The following is a 16,918-nucleotide window of genomic DNA, read 5'->3' as shown; positions in this document are numbered from 1 at the left end:
CCACATGCAGAATTCATTACAAGCCCATGTATTTACATCTACAGTCAAGCTGGATTTTTGAGTATGTTATTTCACATTAATCAACTACAACGATTAGTTCTTGTACAATCAGAAATAAATGGCCATGAGTTACTTCATCTATTAAAAAAACAACAGGAGAAAATGAGATCTGACTTTCCATCACCTCTATAGTATCCTCCTAGAGGAATAATCTAAGGGTTTCAGCACTTGCTACCCAAATTGACGCTAGTCTTTATGTTACTTTTACATTTTAAGTCCTCAACAGAACAGTAAAGTAATAAAAGAACATTATGACACCATAGTTCATTTAAATTTTTAATTAACAGCAAGAACATTTAAGAAGTAGTAAGTTCTAACGCAAACTCTCTCGAGTGTGAAGAATCTCAGAACGTAACAATTCTAGCAAAAAAGAATTTGGCTATGTGCATATCTCAAGATTGTCCTACAGAGTTCTCCGTTTTGGGATGCCCCAGAAACTCTTCCCTGTAGCTGATTGCCCTGGGAAGCTCAAAACCTTTGGTGGTTTAAAGAATATTCAAATAACCAAAAGCACCGGCACCGAGTCCTAATGACAGATTTCTAGTTGTCCTTCAGCAGCCAGCAATAATAATAATAATATGTAAAGTAAATGCAAAATGGAGCAACAGGAGGCCTAAAGCTGCTGACCACTGAGTTTAAAATTCATATATTTCACCTGCAAAGCAAAAACCCCTTGGGGCCATCAAAAGGCTGTTTTCCTGCATGTCAACAAAAGTGCATATGCTTAATGCTAGGTATTAAAACAACCCTTACAAGTACTTGGTTTTGTTAAGGAAGTGACTATTCAGCGATACACACTGCATGGATATTTATGCTTTCAGTAAACAGCAGGCACTTCCTAAGTTTTAATTGGAAAAGCATGCTTCCTAAACACAAAATAAAAAAGGCAACAGCAAGCCTAAAATCAAAACTCCCTCAGAGCTATTAAGCTATAGCTTTTAAATTTAAATAGTACAGGATAGCAACAGGACAATGAAAGTCTGCAGCTGTATTTTCAATGCTGTTGCTATGAGTTTGCCACCATCGATCAGACCTGAACTTGGTTAGTTTTGCCAGAGCTCTTTGTCAGTCTCTTGAAGGAGGTAGTATAAGAAGGGTGCGATTTGAAGAACACGGCCTCATCTGCCTGTAAACATTTCAAACAAGAGACATAAATATCTATAATAAAAAGTACTGTGGAAGAGATTATTCTAGAAATTGCTTTTATGAACTTGGAAAGAAAATAAACAGTGGATACATTTAATATATTTACTTATTTGCATGTAGTTTAAATGATACAGAACAAGATTACTGTGTTAGAAATCCACATACAATATAAAAACATTTGTTAGACATAAATTCACCATTCTGCTGACATTCGCAATAATTGTTTATCCAAGCTTAACATCAGGTATTTATAATATTTGTCGTACATGAATTTTTGTATATGTGCAATGTTTCATTAACTACACAACGTGAAACCCTGATTTCTGTAGTTTTTCCTCACCATCAGAACACAATAGCTATTTGCATCTTAACGCATTGGCTTTTTGAAACACTAGTAATTAAGGCATCTTTGCTGTAGAGTTTCTCAATAGTGCAAACAAAAACTGTCTTTAATAATTTCATTAAAACACAGAAGTAACTGAATAGTCCAGAGTTGTTCTTTAACGTAACTGGAAGATAGCTGTGCATTTTGGAGTTCTCTTGTGAAAGAAGCATTTAAAAGCTCTTAATGGTGATTGCTTTTGTTGGTTCTTTATAACTGGTTCTGCTGTCTTGTCTTCATGGCAGTAGAATTCTTCTTCTCTTATGCAGTGTTGTAGTAAAATACAGTAGCATTTAAATGAAGACCTAGTAACTGAGTGAATCCCAAATGCAGCAAAGGCATACAGTTTTCATAGTGCACTTTCACCTCACTGAAGTAAAAGTTGCTCCTACTAGAGATTTTTCCACTTCAATATGAAGTAGATTGTTAGGATTTCGTTAGTGGTTTCATTATCAGCTTGGCAGTTCAGTTCTCTTCTGCCAGTGTTTCTCAAAAGGCTTTCAGAAATAGAACGCATCTCAGGGCTACTTTAGGGGATTGTTTCACCACAGAAGCACACAGTTTCCCAATCATGTCAGTGTAGCTGGAATAAATAAGCGTTTACATCCTAGGAGGGAAAGAAAAAGGAGAAAATGTCACATTACTTACAGCTGTAACATCAACTTGTATGTCTGAGGCAGCATAACCAACCAAGATCATAATACAATACTTATGTTTAGGCCAAAACTTCCAGGTTACTGTCAATTAATACTTTCAGTGCTATTTCTAGCATGAACAGTGGGATTAGTTTCCAAAGCCATCAATGTAGTGGTTTTTCGCTCTGCTCCCTGCATGCACAGTAAAGAAAATCATCCTCATTAGATGATTTATTTGAAACATGCTTATTAAGAGTGACATTCCTTCACTCCACCCACTCCAAAATTCTTGTTCTACTCCTTTTGCTCCTGACTTGTTCAGATGACCTTGGTCACAACCTATCCTGATACACATTAAGAATTAGGCAAGTGAACAGAAAGGGAACATGAATCCTAGACAAACAAACTGACCCTGGCTATAACTACCATGCTGATCTACCAGAACTAGGCTGTCTGTATCACAAGCTCTACCAGCTGCGAGTTACAACTCAGTTCTTCTGTATCCTTGCTGACTGAATCTCTGCAGTAAGTTTGTAGTTATCCTTGTAGAGACTTCAAAATTTAAATCAGGTGCACAGAAGAACAAGAAAACTTGTTTGATAGATCGAAGTGACAAATTCTCTAGCCATAGAATCCGACTCCACAAAGCTCCTTCAGACAAGGAAAACATGAATTCTCAAAGTTATTTTCAAGTTCACTCAATTCCTGCACATAACCAATTGTCTGCTTTAAGCCCTCTCTTATTGTCTATCTTCATTCAGGTCCCTCCAAGTGGAGAGGTTTCTTACTCAATGTAAATATTGGTGCCCACCTTAGAAAGCCATATCTACAGAGATGAGTATCACGAGAAGCAAATAATGCATTTACCAGACACCTTCGTTATATTATTGATACCACAATGTACCAAGAAAGGCAAACAGGCATTCACTTCAGATGGAGACACCCTTCTGCCCTCCACAAACTCATAATTTTTTAAACCACTCTGCTACTAGCATAGGAAATCTACCCCAGATTTCTGTAGAAAGCGTGCAAAATACTTGAGCATTACTGCAGAAACAGAGTAAAGGTGTTTCTATCCATCAGTTTAGCATAAATAACATCAAATGAGGGGAACAGTGCAAGTGATACAGCTATGTTCATTACTAAACAACTGGAACTGGGTTACCTTAGCTATATTACCAGTATATCCTGGAACGAGAGTAAGGTGATTCTCCTGTTCCCATAATCCACTTAATTGTTGTTTTAGAATATGAATATTTCTGGAAAAGAATGACCACCATGTTACAACATATATCCTACATTTCAGTAGACTTTGATACACATGATTAAACTACGACAGATATTGCCACAGCATCAGAAAAGTTCTCTTCTACAGCATTAGTGCAATGCCTGCCATGACTGTGCTTTACATGTACTGGAACTGCAGTAACAACAAAACCCCAAAACAAAAGAAGCCCACAACAAACCACAATCATGAAAACCTTTAACGGAAGTTTCCAAACACCACCAGTGCCTGAGGAACAGAAGACATTTAACTATTTTTAAGCTTTTACTTGCAAATTATAAATTATTTTTTTTTTTATAGATAAGGTGTGCTCCTACTGATCAAAGTTAAAACAGATTGAGATGGAATAAGCTACAGAAACATAGTTAAACATTTCCCAATAGTGTACTTACCTATCCTCTGCCTTTTCTGTATGTGCAGATAGTTCTGACCACCATCTTTTAATGACAGCCTGAAGCCAGTTTAAACCAACTATCACGTATCTGTAACAATACATTTTACGCATTACACTTCCTCCTCTCTCCAATATCTACAGGTCAGCTAAAGTGTCAAGACAAACTGGTAAACAACTTAGAAAGCAACTTGTTGTCTATTCTATTCTGAAAAAAAAAATAGTCAAATTCCCAATTGTAAATATTTGCCTATGCTTTCAATTAAGTGGTAAACTAAAGCTCTTGCTGAAAAAGTAGAAATTTGAGTATTTTGCCTGAAAACTTGGCCTTGATTTCATGTTATAAAGCATCTTAAACCCTTGGTGCTATTCTGTTTTACTGTTCAAAATAAATAAATCTACATAATGGCAAGGCCCCCCCCCCATCCCAGTCCTAAACTGGCAGAAGAGTTTCTGCACTACCGGTTTGTGAAAGGAGAAAGGTTCACAGGAAAGCTCCTCTTCAGGTGGGTGATCCCTGAGAAAGGCAGGACTGGGAGAAAGGGCAGAGGGAACAAGAGCCAGAGGACCAAATATATTTAAATTCTAGGGCACCACAGTAATAGTGTTTTGAAAAACATTTGAAACTGACACTTACTCTTCATATTTGCTTTTAAGCAATGATTTCACTAGAGGCAAGAGATCTACACAGCAGCCAACTGAAATATATGGTTTTTCTTCCTGTAAGCTTAAAAAACAAGACGTTTCAAAAGTGCTTGAACTCCAGTGTGGTTACAGCAGATTATTATCCCCCACTTCTTTTGATTTGTACCTGTTTGTAAGCACAGGAAGGCAGTCTACTACTACTCCCAGATCCTGTATCCTGGAAACATTGAGAATAAAATCAGAAGTGTTACTAACAGAGCACAGGTTGAAGGATATGATTTCACTGTGATTTAAAGTATAACTAACTGTAACAAAGTTACAACATTTAAGGAATCCCTAAAATTACTACAGGCTATTTAGGATTGCTACCACTTTAAGAATATAAAGGAAGAGATACTCAGTTTACCTCACTAAGTAGGCTACCAGTTCACTTATACTTCTCCTTCTCCAAAAGGTTAAAGCTACATTCAGCTTCAGATTCTTTTGCTGAAAAGAACTTGAGCCATAGTTTCATGGTCCTGAGAAACCTGGATATTTTTGAAGATATAAAAGATTACTACAATAAGTAGCCAGCAACGAAACAGTAAGTATGTAAATAAGCATTCCTACCTGTATGCTGATGAGTTTGTTTTAGAAATTTAGCTATCAATGGCCTTAAAAAACCCCAAAATTTTCCCTCAGAAGCAGGCAAAAATAGATTAAGACTACTTTACCCAAGAGCTACAATGAGGTCTGTAGACACCTGAAGAGAGGTATCTAATAATTAAATAGAACATTCATAAGCATCAACCTGTATTTCTCACCAACTTTGAGAACTTTAGATACTTACAATTCTGACACAACTTAGACACAAGTAACTACATGTATTCTGAACTCTGACACAAAAGATCAACTTCTGAAAAAGGCTGTTCTCTGACTGAAGTTCAGGTATTTTATTAAAATAGATCTTGGATTGCTGTGAACACTGCAGAGCCACCGACATCTCTCAAGCCAGTTAAACAGCTTTTGGCTTCTCAGAGGATGAATCTTTCCTGGCTTTTGTTTCTTTACCTTCTTTCCACAACCTCTGTTCTAGCTATTCTGCTGCTTCGTCCCAGAAACCACCAAATTCAGTGAAGTGCAAGAGTGCCACAGACTTGTACCTCCAGCCCCACCGCACTCAGGGCTCACTCTTCGTGGCAGCCCACATGTAGAGCGCCATGAAAAGACAGCATGGTGATAGTCTTCAATCTTATCTTCCCTGCCCTGCCTCACTTGAAACACCTGCAGGCCTCAACAGGTAACAAACATCTATAGTGACAGAAATGGAAACTTCAGCATTAAGGGACTTAAATGGCCTTCACTGTGACAAAACCTTAACAAAAATTAATTTAACTATCTGACATTTAAGCCACTTTCAGAAGCCCTGCAAGCATTTTCACTGGGTTTCATCAAGCAACCTTAAGAAATACAGCCTTATACAAACACTTACACTAGTTTCATATACAATAAGCTGACACTACTGTTGCACATGGTCCTATCCTACCTCACCAGCTTTTCCCCATCCATACACTGACACCGTCACACTTCCACAGACATGTGGTCATGTGCCATGCCAGATCATGAACCCCAACCAGGTCAGAACAATGTTTTCCTGTGGTGCTGGTACTGTTCTACCCCAGACGAGCCTGGCAGATCTGAGCTTCTGTATCAACACAAACATAGGGAAAACTGGCAGGACTACTCCTACTGTGAACTGACCAATAAGGGCTGTAAATCACAAGAGCTGAGCCAATCTGTGCGTTAAGAAAATTCCCTTTGAAAACTTCCACAGCTAACCACACAACAGGAACACTTTTATTTTAAACTAAAGTTTGTTTAAACTCCACTTACCTCTGAAAAAAATCCACTATATTTGGATGAGGGGCCTTCTGTCTGAGATGATCCAGAGTCACTAGAATTCAGCAGATGTGTACGACTGTCGTGCAGTTTTGCTGGCAGATTCCCTGCGCAAGCCAGTTCATTTTCTTTATTTGCCATGTCCCAGTCCCTAGATTTAGGGAACTGTTTCTTTCTGTAAGAAGGCTTTGGACTACAACAACGACCTTGTTTTTTACAATATACTACTTTGAAAGGAGAGGGGGGACTGGTCACTGTTTTTCCAACTGTTATTCTGCAATAACAAAGCAGTATTTTAGTGAAGGTCGCTCTAGACCTAAGCAATACTTTGTGTTATTAAGTTAAAATATATCACTATGAATTCAGCAGTCAACTTGAAGGTTAATTAAAACATTTTATTCCCAAAATACACCACCATGACATTTGGGTTACCAGAAGTAAGAGCCACCACCAATATTTTTCTCCTGCTTTTATTAATGCAGAGACTCATTACTATGGAAGTGGACACAAGCACCAAGCACTCTCAGTAAAATCAAGATTCCATTTACCACATTTAAACTGCTTCTTCCTCCCTGCCTCCCCCTCACCTGAAACTCAAACTACACAGTTTCATCAGAGGCCCTCCTACCTGTTTGTGTACAAAGCCAGCTGTTTTGGAGATTTCTTACCCTAGGAGAGAGGGAATGGAGAATAAAAAAAAGCTTTATTACCAGAAAGGCTCAAATCACTCCCACAGTTTGTTGAAAAGAAGTCCTGCTTTACCATGGCCTAAATTTAGCACAGATACCCTCCCTTCCACCCACTCTTCCTATTCTGCAACTGAAGCACAGCCACCTTAACCTTCCTCTACTCTTCAAGTATTTCACAGTGACCTGCCACAGCCGTCCTTGAAGCACCACAGTTACCTGCAAGGTTGGGGTATCCTTGGCAAGAGGCAGGGTTATGACATCACAGATTTCTCAGTTACCACCAAACCAAAACCACGACTAATATAAAAAGCCTACTGGAATCTGAGGGCAAAACTGCATTCCTTGTCTCTCACATACAGTTAAGGGCCTGAAGTACAGCACGTTAGCACTGGGAAGGATGACAGCAGAGCATCTCCCCACCAAAGCGTGACAAAAAAGCCACCAAAAGACCCAAGATGGCTGTAAGACAACACCAGCTTGATTATCCTGAATTCATTCATATGGAACAGATTAGCACCAATTAGGCTGCATAGAACAGTGATATTCCAGAGAAATCACAAAATATATTTGAGGTCGTGCCACAGAGTTTAGCAAAACCGTTGAAAATCAAGCAACACAATTTGAAGATGAATTTCTAAAGACTTTTTTTATACAGTAATTTTCAAAGCTTCATGTAATGAGGATGAGTTGAATTGTGACACTCATCTACTTTTTGTTTCAATATTAATCAAATTATTAAAAATAAAAAAGCACTAAGATGCTCAAGTTAGAAATACGCAGTTTCATATAAACAGGCACATGCTTGTATACTGCAGGCATTTCAACTTGAAAACTTATACTACTGGTAACATTCACATTGTGCAATGTGGCAGATCAAGACAGTGTGGTAGATCAAGCTGTACGATAATAAGATGACAGATGCATTTCAGTGCAGGTATTTCACCTACCCCACCTCTCACTTGTGCCATTACCTGTGCCTCTTGCCAAGAGAGCTTTTTGATGATAGAAAACTGAAACTGCTCTTCGCGGAACTGCAGAAAACCACATGTGAGTAAATCCCTATCAGTACCTACTGCTCACATGGACAACATGATGCATGTATCTGTGCAGGTGCTGCCTGTGCCTATTATAATGCATCATTTTCATAACTTAATTGCTGTTCAAGCCAAAGTTCTATTGCACATCTAAACATTAAATGCCCAATAGTGCTGTGCTTCTAGTTTTAGATTGCTCAGAACTATGAGCTTGTTTGACTGTTTACTTCAGTTTCATCAGAGGTCATGAAAAAAACCACTCAAAAAGCCTTACCTCCTTCATGATCTCTTTGGTGGAAGAAGAGATTCTTTTTCTGGGAAGATCAATAGGACGACCTTCAATATGCAATACTTTCTGTTTTCTAACATTGTGGGCTTTAGATGCCATAATCTCTCAAATCCCTGTTTTCACAGAAAAGATATTCAGTTATATTTCATAAAACATTCAACTTCCTTTAAATGCAGCTGCCAAAACCAGTTAAAACAGTTCAACTCTTCACAAGTTGTTTCATCATATAAGTAATCCAAGACAGCATCCTTTAGCAAATGTTACCTGGAGGCCTTATCTTTAGCAACACGCTGATGAGCACTTCAAAATGCACATTTAGTTTTCTTAAAAAAGGGACTGAAACCAAGCCCCTCAAAGAAACAGAGGCAGAGATAATTTTCAGACCAGCTTAGTACACCTGCACCAAGAGGTGTCCTACAGACAAGAGTAAGAACATTTACAAGGCTCTTTCTTCCACATCTCCCACTATGGATTTTAACTGCCACCCAGGGAAAAATAATTGGTCCCACAATTGTTCCCAAGGGACGAAAGACAGCTAAAAATAAAAATAATCCTTGTTCTTCAGGAAAAAGGCAAACTTCATCAAAATAGCAAAGGACAAAAGAAATGGAAGTGAAAGCTCTCCCCTTCATTTCTTATGAAATCCACCCCACCCATTCTTCTCAGCATATAACTTTACTTCCTTTTCATATTAAAAAAGAATCTTTATTTCACAGTTAATCAGTAAGAAAATGTCAAGTGCTGTCTTGAAGTATGCAAGTATTTCTACAAGAATCAAAGCCAAGATTGCGACAGCTGTACACACGGTTTTGCCTTTTGTGCAAGCGATTCAGAAAAGCCCTTGCTGGAGACTGGCTTCACAAGCTACATCATGCAGTGCTATTCTCAAAATGCTTAGCCAGACAGCCTACCTTACTTTGAAAAGCCAACCACTGCTCCAATTTTGTTTCTCCCCTAAATGGCAAAACTCTGGTCTCAACACGAGTGTCTCAATCTCTTAGCTCCACCTTTAGTTCCAACAGCCCTATCCCTTTTCCTCTGTGGAGCAGATTTATCCCACATTAAGAACTTCAGTATCTAAGACACTGAACAAGCCAGATGGGAAACAGCTTATTAGCTGAAGCTCTATCAGCGCAGTAGCTAACGGCCATCAAATAAAACAAGCAGGTGGCAGGCTCAAAACAAAGTACAAGGTGTAGTACTGCATATTAAATTCCATATTGTAAGATACAGTGGGAGAAAAAAAATCTTTATATGCTTCAGTTTTCTTTAGAACATGATCAGTGCTGAAGAATGCCATTCCAGATCTCTCTCCCAAAAAAGGAAGCTTTACTGACAGAACCCCTTACCCTGCAAGATGGGTACACGGAGCCCTCAGACAAATTACTTCAGCAAGCACTGCAAATGGCAGCATTATTTAGGGCAAGGCCTTTAACATTTGGTGAGCCATACCTTCCCAGATACAAGGCTGGCTTAAGACCAGTCGATTAACTTGACTCTTTCCTTGTGTACTACGGGATGGTGACAGAATAGCAGTCAGCCTGTGAGCTCTTCACGCTTCGGAGGTTTCCAGCCACAAGGCTTATAAATAAATAGTAAAGGTATTTTTTCCCTAAAGTTTAGAAGAAACCACAAGAACAACAAACAACTTATCTGCTTATTAGTGGTTGAAACCACTACTTGGACTCAAAAGCCTCATATTCAGACCAAAAGCTAGGAGGACTTGGAAAAAAACACTGATTTTTTTGGTGGGTTTTTTTTTTGTGTGTGTGTTTTTTGGTTTTGGTTGGGGTTTTTTTTGTGTTTGTTCGGTTTTTTGTTAACATCCTCTGTTTAAGAATGTTGCTGAGGGCAAAGCAGTAAACTCCAGAAGAACAGGGAGGCCAACCTGCAACCATCAGAGCTAAACACTGTAGAATCAGCTGCTAAAAAAACCCACAACATCTGTGCTGGAAGAATAATTTTTGCTACTGCTCCCATGACACACTGACAGCTTACAGCTCTTCATGCATAGCACTGGCCTTTCCTTACCTGCTTGTTTAATAAACGATCTCAAACTACCTCCATCATGCTAAGCAGTAAGAAAGAATCTGATCCCCAGTATATAAGAGAGCACTGATAAACCAGAATGCTTTTTACTTAATAGAAGTGTAAAATATCAGAATGCTCGAAAGAAACGTCTCACCAAGGAAACTCAATTAGCACATCAATGTTTAATATTAGGCTCCAAAGAGCTTAAGATAGTATCTCAAAATATCTGAACTGGAGAGAGAATATCCTGGAAGGAAAAAAGTCCCCTACAAAAAGCTGAACACGTCCAAGGGGAAAATGAAGATAATCACACACTTTGACAAGTCTGACATAAGGATATCGTGCCCCCTCGCCTTCCAGTTGAAACAGAAAAAGACAACAAAACGATCAATTCTTTCTTTGAGGACTGCGAACAGAACCCCAAAAGACCAACAGATGATCATATACAAAGGAACATCTGATGAAATTGAAGTAAAATCCTTACGTCTGTGTTTGCTGTCCTACAGTTTAGAGATTTCCATAGGTTAACCTGTTTTGCGAGGGTCTCTCATAATGCAGAAGCAGCAGTGAGCACACAAGTTGTAATGAAATAGCTGAGTTGTTAACAAAGGTACAGAACATCTCCTTTGGAGATGACAAAGCACCTAACGAAATGACGTGTGGAAAATACAGCCTGTATTTAAAGATGGCCTCAAGGAAGATTCAGACTGACATCTCTGTTGTGCAAATTAGTAAACAATGTAATCAAGAATACAATTAGTGGACACAAACGAAGAACATATTGGGAAAGATTCAATCTGGCTGTTGTGAAAGCAAGTACTGCCCTGAAAAATTAAAGGAATTCTTTGAGAGTATGAAGTAGTAAAACACAGATAAAGGACAGCTAAATGATACAGCCTGCTTGGGATGCCAAAAAGCATCCAGAAGTCCCACAGTTAAATCTCTTGAGGAAACCAAGCAGCCAAATGACAAGAGGGGTTTTGAATGGAAAAAATAGCTAAGAAACAGTAAAAAACTGTCTAAGCAGTTCCCACACTGAAGGAGGCCACCACAGGAATCCTACAGAAAATCTGCATTAGTTTATGCTGTTCAATATATTCACAAATTACCTCACAAAAGGGATGAGTACTTCAAGACTGTGAACAATACAAAGTCATACCAGACCCTGAAGATGAAGGCTCACCGAAGAATTAGAGAAGGACCGTGATGTACAATAAGCAGAAGAAATTACAGATTACAGCAAAGCCACGTCGGTGTGTCCACATGTGTAGATCATTCTGATTGCTCAGTGCTCCATATGGATCAATAAATAGTGAGAAAAATAAACAGAACACTGTCAGTATACAAAACTAATGTGTGCCTGCATTTCAAATACTGACTGCAGGCTTAGTCCCCTTCCCTTCTAAAAAGCCAAACCAACTCCCAAAACCCCCTTCTACGTAAAGTAGAAAAAAAGCTCTGACAAAGATAAGCTTAAAAAAGTATGGAATACCTTCCATAACATCAACAAGGCCTTTTCAGTCTGGAAGAGAGGCTACTTACAGCAGAGAGGGGAAGCATGACAAAGGCCTACAAAACAAACGGCTTGGAGAAGTTGTATAGAGATTGCTCACCATCTTGCCCAACATAAGAAAGAAGGGGCAAAAGACACTAGCTGAAGCCAGGCTCAAAACAAAGGAAAAGGTGATGGCTCTTTGTGCAAATTATAATCAAACAACTTGCCGCAGGATGTTGTTGACCCAAATGTTGACAGGGGTTCCAGGGCAGACTGTGCAGAATCATGAGAAATACGCTGAAAGGGCTTAAATACAGAACCACAATCCAGGCAGCACAGACAGAGCAGAACACAAGCAGAAAAATCCGGTACGTACAAACCTAACATTGCAGCAACGGACTCAGTCCACATCTCAAGAAGTCTGCTTCCAAAGGCTGAGTAACAACATAAACTGGCCAGCAATTCAAAAGACAGATGCTAGAGGATGAGAAGCACTTTACAGGGCTCTTCACAACTTTCATTTCCTGTCTATCAGATATCACCTGGGGATAGCTAATTAGACACTATCACCCACTGTTATTTTGGGATACACACAGAGGATTAGATACTAATTTACACGAGATCAAACAACTTATACCATAACCTCTTGAATGTCTGATTACTCCCTTGTGATGAGTACAGCTAGTTATATCCATTCAGAACAATCTATTATACAATCTCATTAAGGCAAACACAACTCCTCTGCTTTACAAAAATGTTAAAAATAAACTAAGGGTAGAATCAAGTGTCTTCAGCTCTGCCTTCGTCCTTCATCATACAAGCCTAAACTGCTTCACAACTGTAACAAAACAGACTGTAAATCTAAACAGAGATGCATAAATTCATTAAGATGATGGGCTCACGTTCCACCAATGTCCCCCATCCCATGGGTGACTTCTCATAGCAGTTGCCAACCCTTCCTCCTCCCTCTTTTACTCTCCTCAATTTTAAGGAAACAGAAGGGCTAGAGTAAGAGCAGCTGTATATCCTGCTAAGTCACCTCATTTGTCCCCACAGACAACAGACACTATCTGCACAAATGTTTCCTGATGGCTCTACTGATATTTTCTAACTCTGATCTCTCCCAGTGCAATACAACTCTGCAAGTCATACCAGAATCAGGCAAAGAAAGTCAGCACTTAGAGGCTTCTAAGAGCGCATCTACCAAAGGCAAGTATTAACAGCTCCGCCACTCCCTCCCATCATCCAACGTTCTGGGCACGGCCCCCAGAGAGGGACAAACTCTTCTTCGCACATTATGTAATGTACACATGTGAAAACTTAACAGTGATTTCTTACAGCACACAGACAGTGCCCTGCATGACAGCAAAGCAAGTGTGAAACAGCTACATTACTGAAGTCATCAGCAATACCCTTTTTAAAACAGGCATTCTTCCTCTCCTACTCTTTGTCCAAATTCTTAACAGCTATTTTTTTCCTTTAGCATTCCACATGCACTACCCATTGTGGATTCTCCCTCATCCCGTATTAAATCAAGTGCAAGTTCAAGGATGACAATACTGAACTCAGACAGAAGAGTTGTTACTGCCCAAGGAGGAGAGTTCATGCCTGGAAAGCATTCAAAATAGGTATAGACCAAGGAACCAGTAATGGGCAACTAATTTCACTAGCAATTATCAAATTTAAAATGCTCACAAGAAACTTCCAAAAAAGGTAATTCCAAGTTTACTTCCAAAAGAGTAATTTGTCTACAAAAATAAATTCACGCTATCTTATCATGTAGAAGTGATTCTGTAAGCTTGGCATAATTTCCTTCCATTTTAACTCTGACAAGCGTTACAGAATCCATCTGTTTCTCAGTTTTAGATGGCTTCCACGTCCTTTAAATATAAAACAGGTTGGGGTTTTTTTGTTTGCTTTTTTTTTTTAAAAACACGACCCTGCTTTTTTAGTAATTTACACTCTGACACTTCACCAGTTGTTAAATACTGAACTCTCTTTAAAAAAAAAAATAGTAGATTTCAAGATTTAGGGAATACATTAATGCAAACTTTTTCTGCAACACTTAAAAGTATGTCTTATATGTCAGCAGAACACAATTTTTTTAGTGTGTTATACCTGTCAGGTCATCTGTTCCACTTTAAAGTTCCTTGTCCTTCTTGAACTGGTGAGCCCTGAATTGGACACAAGATCCCAGATGTGGCCTCACCAGGGCAGAGTAGAAGAGGAGGAGAACCTCTCTCAGCCTACTGGCCACACTTTTCTTAATGCACCCCAGGACGGCATTGGCCTTGTCATAAGGGCACATTGCTGGCTCATGGTCAGCTGCTGTCCACAAGGACTCCCAGCTCCTTTTCCCCTGAGCTGCTCTCCAGCAGGTCAGCCTCTATCCTGTACTGGTACATGGACTGTTCTTCCCCAGATGCAAGACTCTACACTTGCCCTCCTTGAATTTCATTAAGCTTCTCCCCACCCAACCTTCCAGCCTGTCCAGGCCATGCTGAATGGCAGCACAGCCTTCTGGTGTCAGCCACTCCTCCCAGCTTTGTATCATCAGCAAACTTGCTGAAGGTACACTCTGTCCCACCGTCCAGATCACTGATGGAGCTGGATGAACAGAGCTGGATCCAGTACCGAACCCTGAGGAACACAAGACAGAGGCCTCCAACTAGACTCTGCCCCTCGACCTCAACTTTCCGAGTTCTGCCCCTCAGCCAGTTCCTCACCCACCTCACTGTTCAATCATCCAGACCACAGTTAAGTCTGGCTGTGAGGATGCTATGGGAGATTGTACTGAAAGCCTTGGTAAAGTCAAGGTAGACCACATCCACTGCCTTCTCATCAATCCATTCAGTTTGGCATTGTAAAAGGCCATCAGATTGGTCAAGCATGACTTCCCCTTGGTGAATCCACGTTGACTGCTCCTGATAACCCTTGTTTCCTTGACACACTTGGAGATGTTGCCAAGAAAAATTACAGGAATTTCCTTAAATTTGCAGTAGAGACAAATACCATTTGAGTAACTAGTTAAGGTAAGCTAACTTATTCCTACACTTTAAGCTCATTTTCGTATTACTCTTACATACGGGATTTGTACGTGACCCACGGGCACAAGCAGTCACAATGAACCTCGGAAAACTATCGCAATTCAGAGTTTTGTTAAGTTCATTGAGGATGAATCCAGGTGTGAGTTAGCTCTCCTTGTGAGACAGCCCTAAGAGTCTAATAACTGAACCTTGTGCACATTCTGGAAAAAACAGTTTCTAGAAAAAGTCAAACAAACAATTACCCAGTTTTCTGCATCTGGAGGTACCATTGACAGACAGGTTAAGCTGCCATAATATTATATGTCAGTGTTTTGGTCCTTTCTAAAGCTGTCCTTCACTAATGAAAAGATGCTTTTGCCTGTTGGTTTTCACTTATGAACACTGCAGGAATAATAAGGTTGGCAAAGTTCTATTAACATCCAAGAGTTGTTATACAGGAAATAAAGTTCCAATACACTGAAGCTTCCACATTACTATTTCACACAAGCTTTAAGAAACTACTCATAAAATAAAATATAGTAAGTTTTTTTTATATTAACTTTTAAATGAAAAAGCTTCAAAAACCTGCAACAAGAATCTTAAAGTCAAACCTAGAGAAAGACATACTGGAAAACACCTCAAACTCCGAAGTTAGTGGAGGCGTGGGTACCCACCTCATCCCCACCTGGGTGAAGACAGTCTGTGACTGCATGTCACACAGCTTGGGATCACACAACCTTTCATGCTACACTCAAATACGCTTCCATTATTGAATCTGGCCTGATCATAGTATTTAAAAAGTCTTCTTAATTCATTACCCTGAGACCAACATACAAAACTGTTAAAATAAAAAAAAACTCCCAAACTTTTTTAAATTATTCCAATGGAAATATATCGAAAAGAGAAGTTTCAAAATCGGGTGAGAGAGTATATACACACTACTATAACAACACATATATATCAGTGTACTCAAGTACATGATTTTTAAATATAAACATATAAAATACCTTAATATTATTTCAAAGATATTAGAACAAAGTTTTACATTATAAAGTTCAAGCATTCAAACCAATGGTAACTTGACTCTAATGAAATAGCACAGACATTTTAATCAAAACTACATGTCCTAGTCAAAAGCTGACACTTTAATTTCTCTTTAGCATAATTTGTTCTTTCCGATTGGCAAAGCCAAAGAGGCACTGACCTGCTGCCTTCTGTTATGCTTTAATTCCACTAAGGATGGGTAACCCTTTCTTCCTTTCCTAATTACAGCCAGAGAATGGAATGAAGAAAAGAAAACAGAGTGGGAAAAACAAAATCCATATTCCAATAAGAGATAGGGGGAAAAAAGCTGGTTTTAAGCAAACCGACATAACCTGTTCCAAAGCACAGCATGTTACAGAAAGAGCAACAAAAAGACTCCAAAACGACCTCCCAGTCTCTCTCCTTAACAGATCTCACTACGCAGAATTTCTTTATTTTAGCTCCACATTCAACAACATGCCAAACTACTCCAGCACAACACCGGGAAAGAAAATTCTGAAAGCTTTTTAACAAAGTAATTAATACAAGATCTGGTCTTTAAGCATCTGAAGATTTTCCCCCACCCCTTTTTTTCCCCCACTGGAATCTGTCACACCCTGGGAATAAAATCCGTCAGCAGGCCTCACACCCAGCTTATTATGCCTCCGTTGGGTAGCACTAAAACCCGTCCTACACTCCTTGCGTTTATCCACCCTTGCACACGCTTGCTTCGAGCTGCGGCTGGAGTCACCATTTTAGAAGACAAAACTGCCGTGACTGGCTCGCTGGAGGCTGCGCACACCGCAGGGAGCCGCGCCGCAGGCCGACCAGCGGCCGCGGCGGTGTCCCCCCCACCCCCTCAGCCCAGGTCTCCGCGCTGCCGGGCGGCGCAAGCAGGTGCGCTGGACC

At 39.6% G+C, this 16,918-nt stretch overlaps 1 protein-coding gene across 1 annotated transcript; it reads right to left on the bottom strand.

The window, feature by feature from the left end:
• Positions 1 to 1,667: 1,667 nt before the first annotated feature.
• Positions 1,668 to 8,533, bottom strand: KATNBL1 (katanin p80 subunit B-like 1). Its single transcript, XM_010194600.1, is given in 10 exon segments — positions 1,668 to 2,195; positions 3,389 to 3,482; positions 3,901 to 3,990; positions 4,537 to 4,626; positions 4,711 to 4,761; positions 4,951 to 5,027; positions 5,030 to 5,071; positions 6,417 to 6,696; positions 7,051 to 7,091; positions 8,420 to 8,533. Coding segments are annotated over 10 exon segments (912 nt in total). The 3' UTR covers positions 1,668 to 2,162.
• Positions 8,534 to 16,918: the final 8,385 nt, after the last annotated feature.

The sequence above is a fragment of the Mesitornis unicolor genome, unplaced genomic scaffold (assembly GCF_000695765.1).
Source record: "Mesitornis unicolor isolate BGI_N332 unplaced genomic scaffold, ASM69576v1 scaffold35231, whole genome shotgun sequence".
In the NCBI taxonomy this organism is placed as follows: Eukaryota; Metazoa; Chordata; class Aves; order Mesitornithiformes; family Mesitornithidae; genus Mesitornis; species Mesitornis unicolor.
Note: the sequence above shows the minus strand (reverse complement) of the source record. Positions and strands in the feature narration are given on the sequence as shown.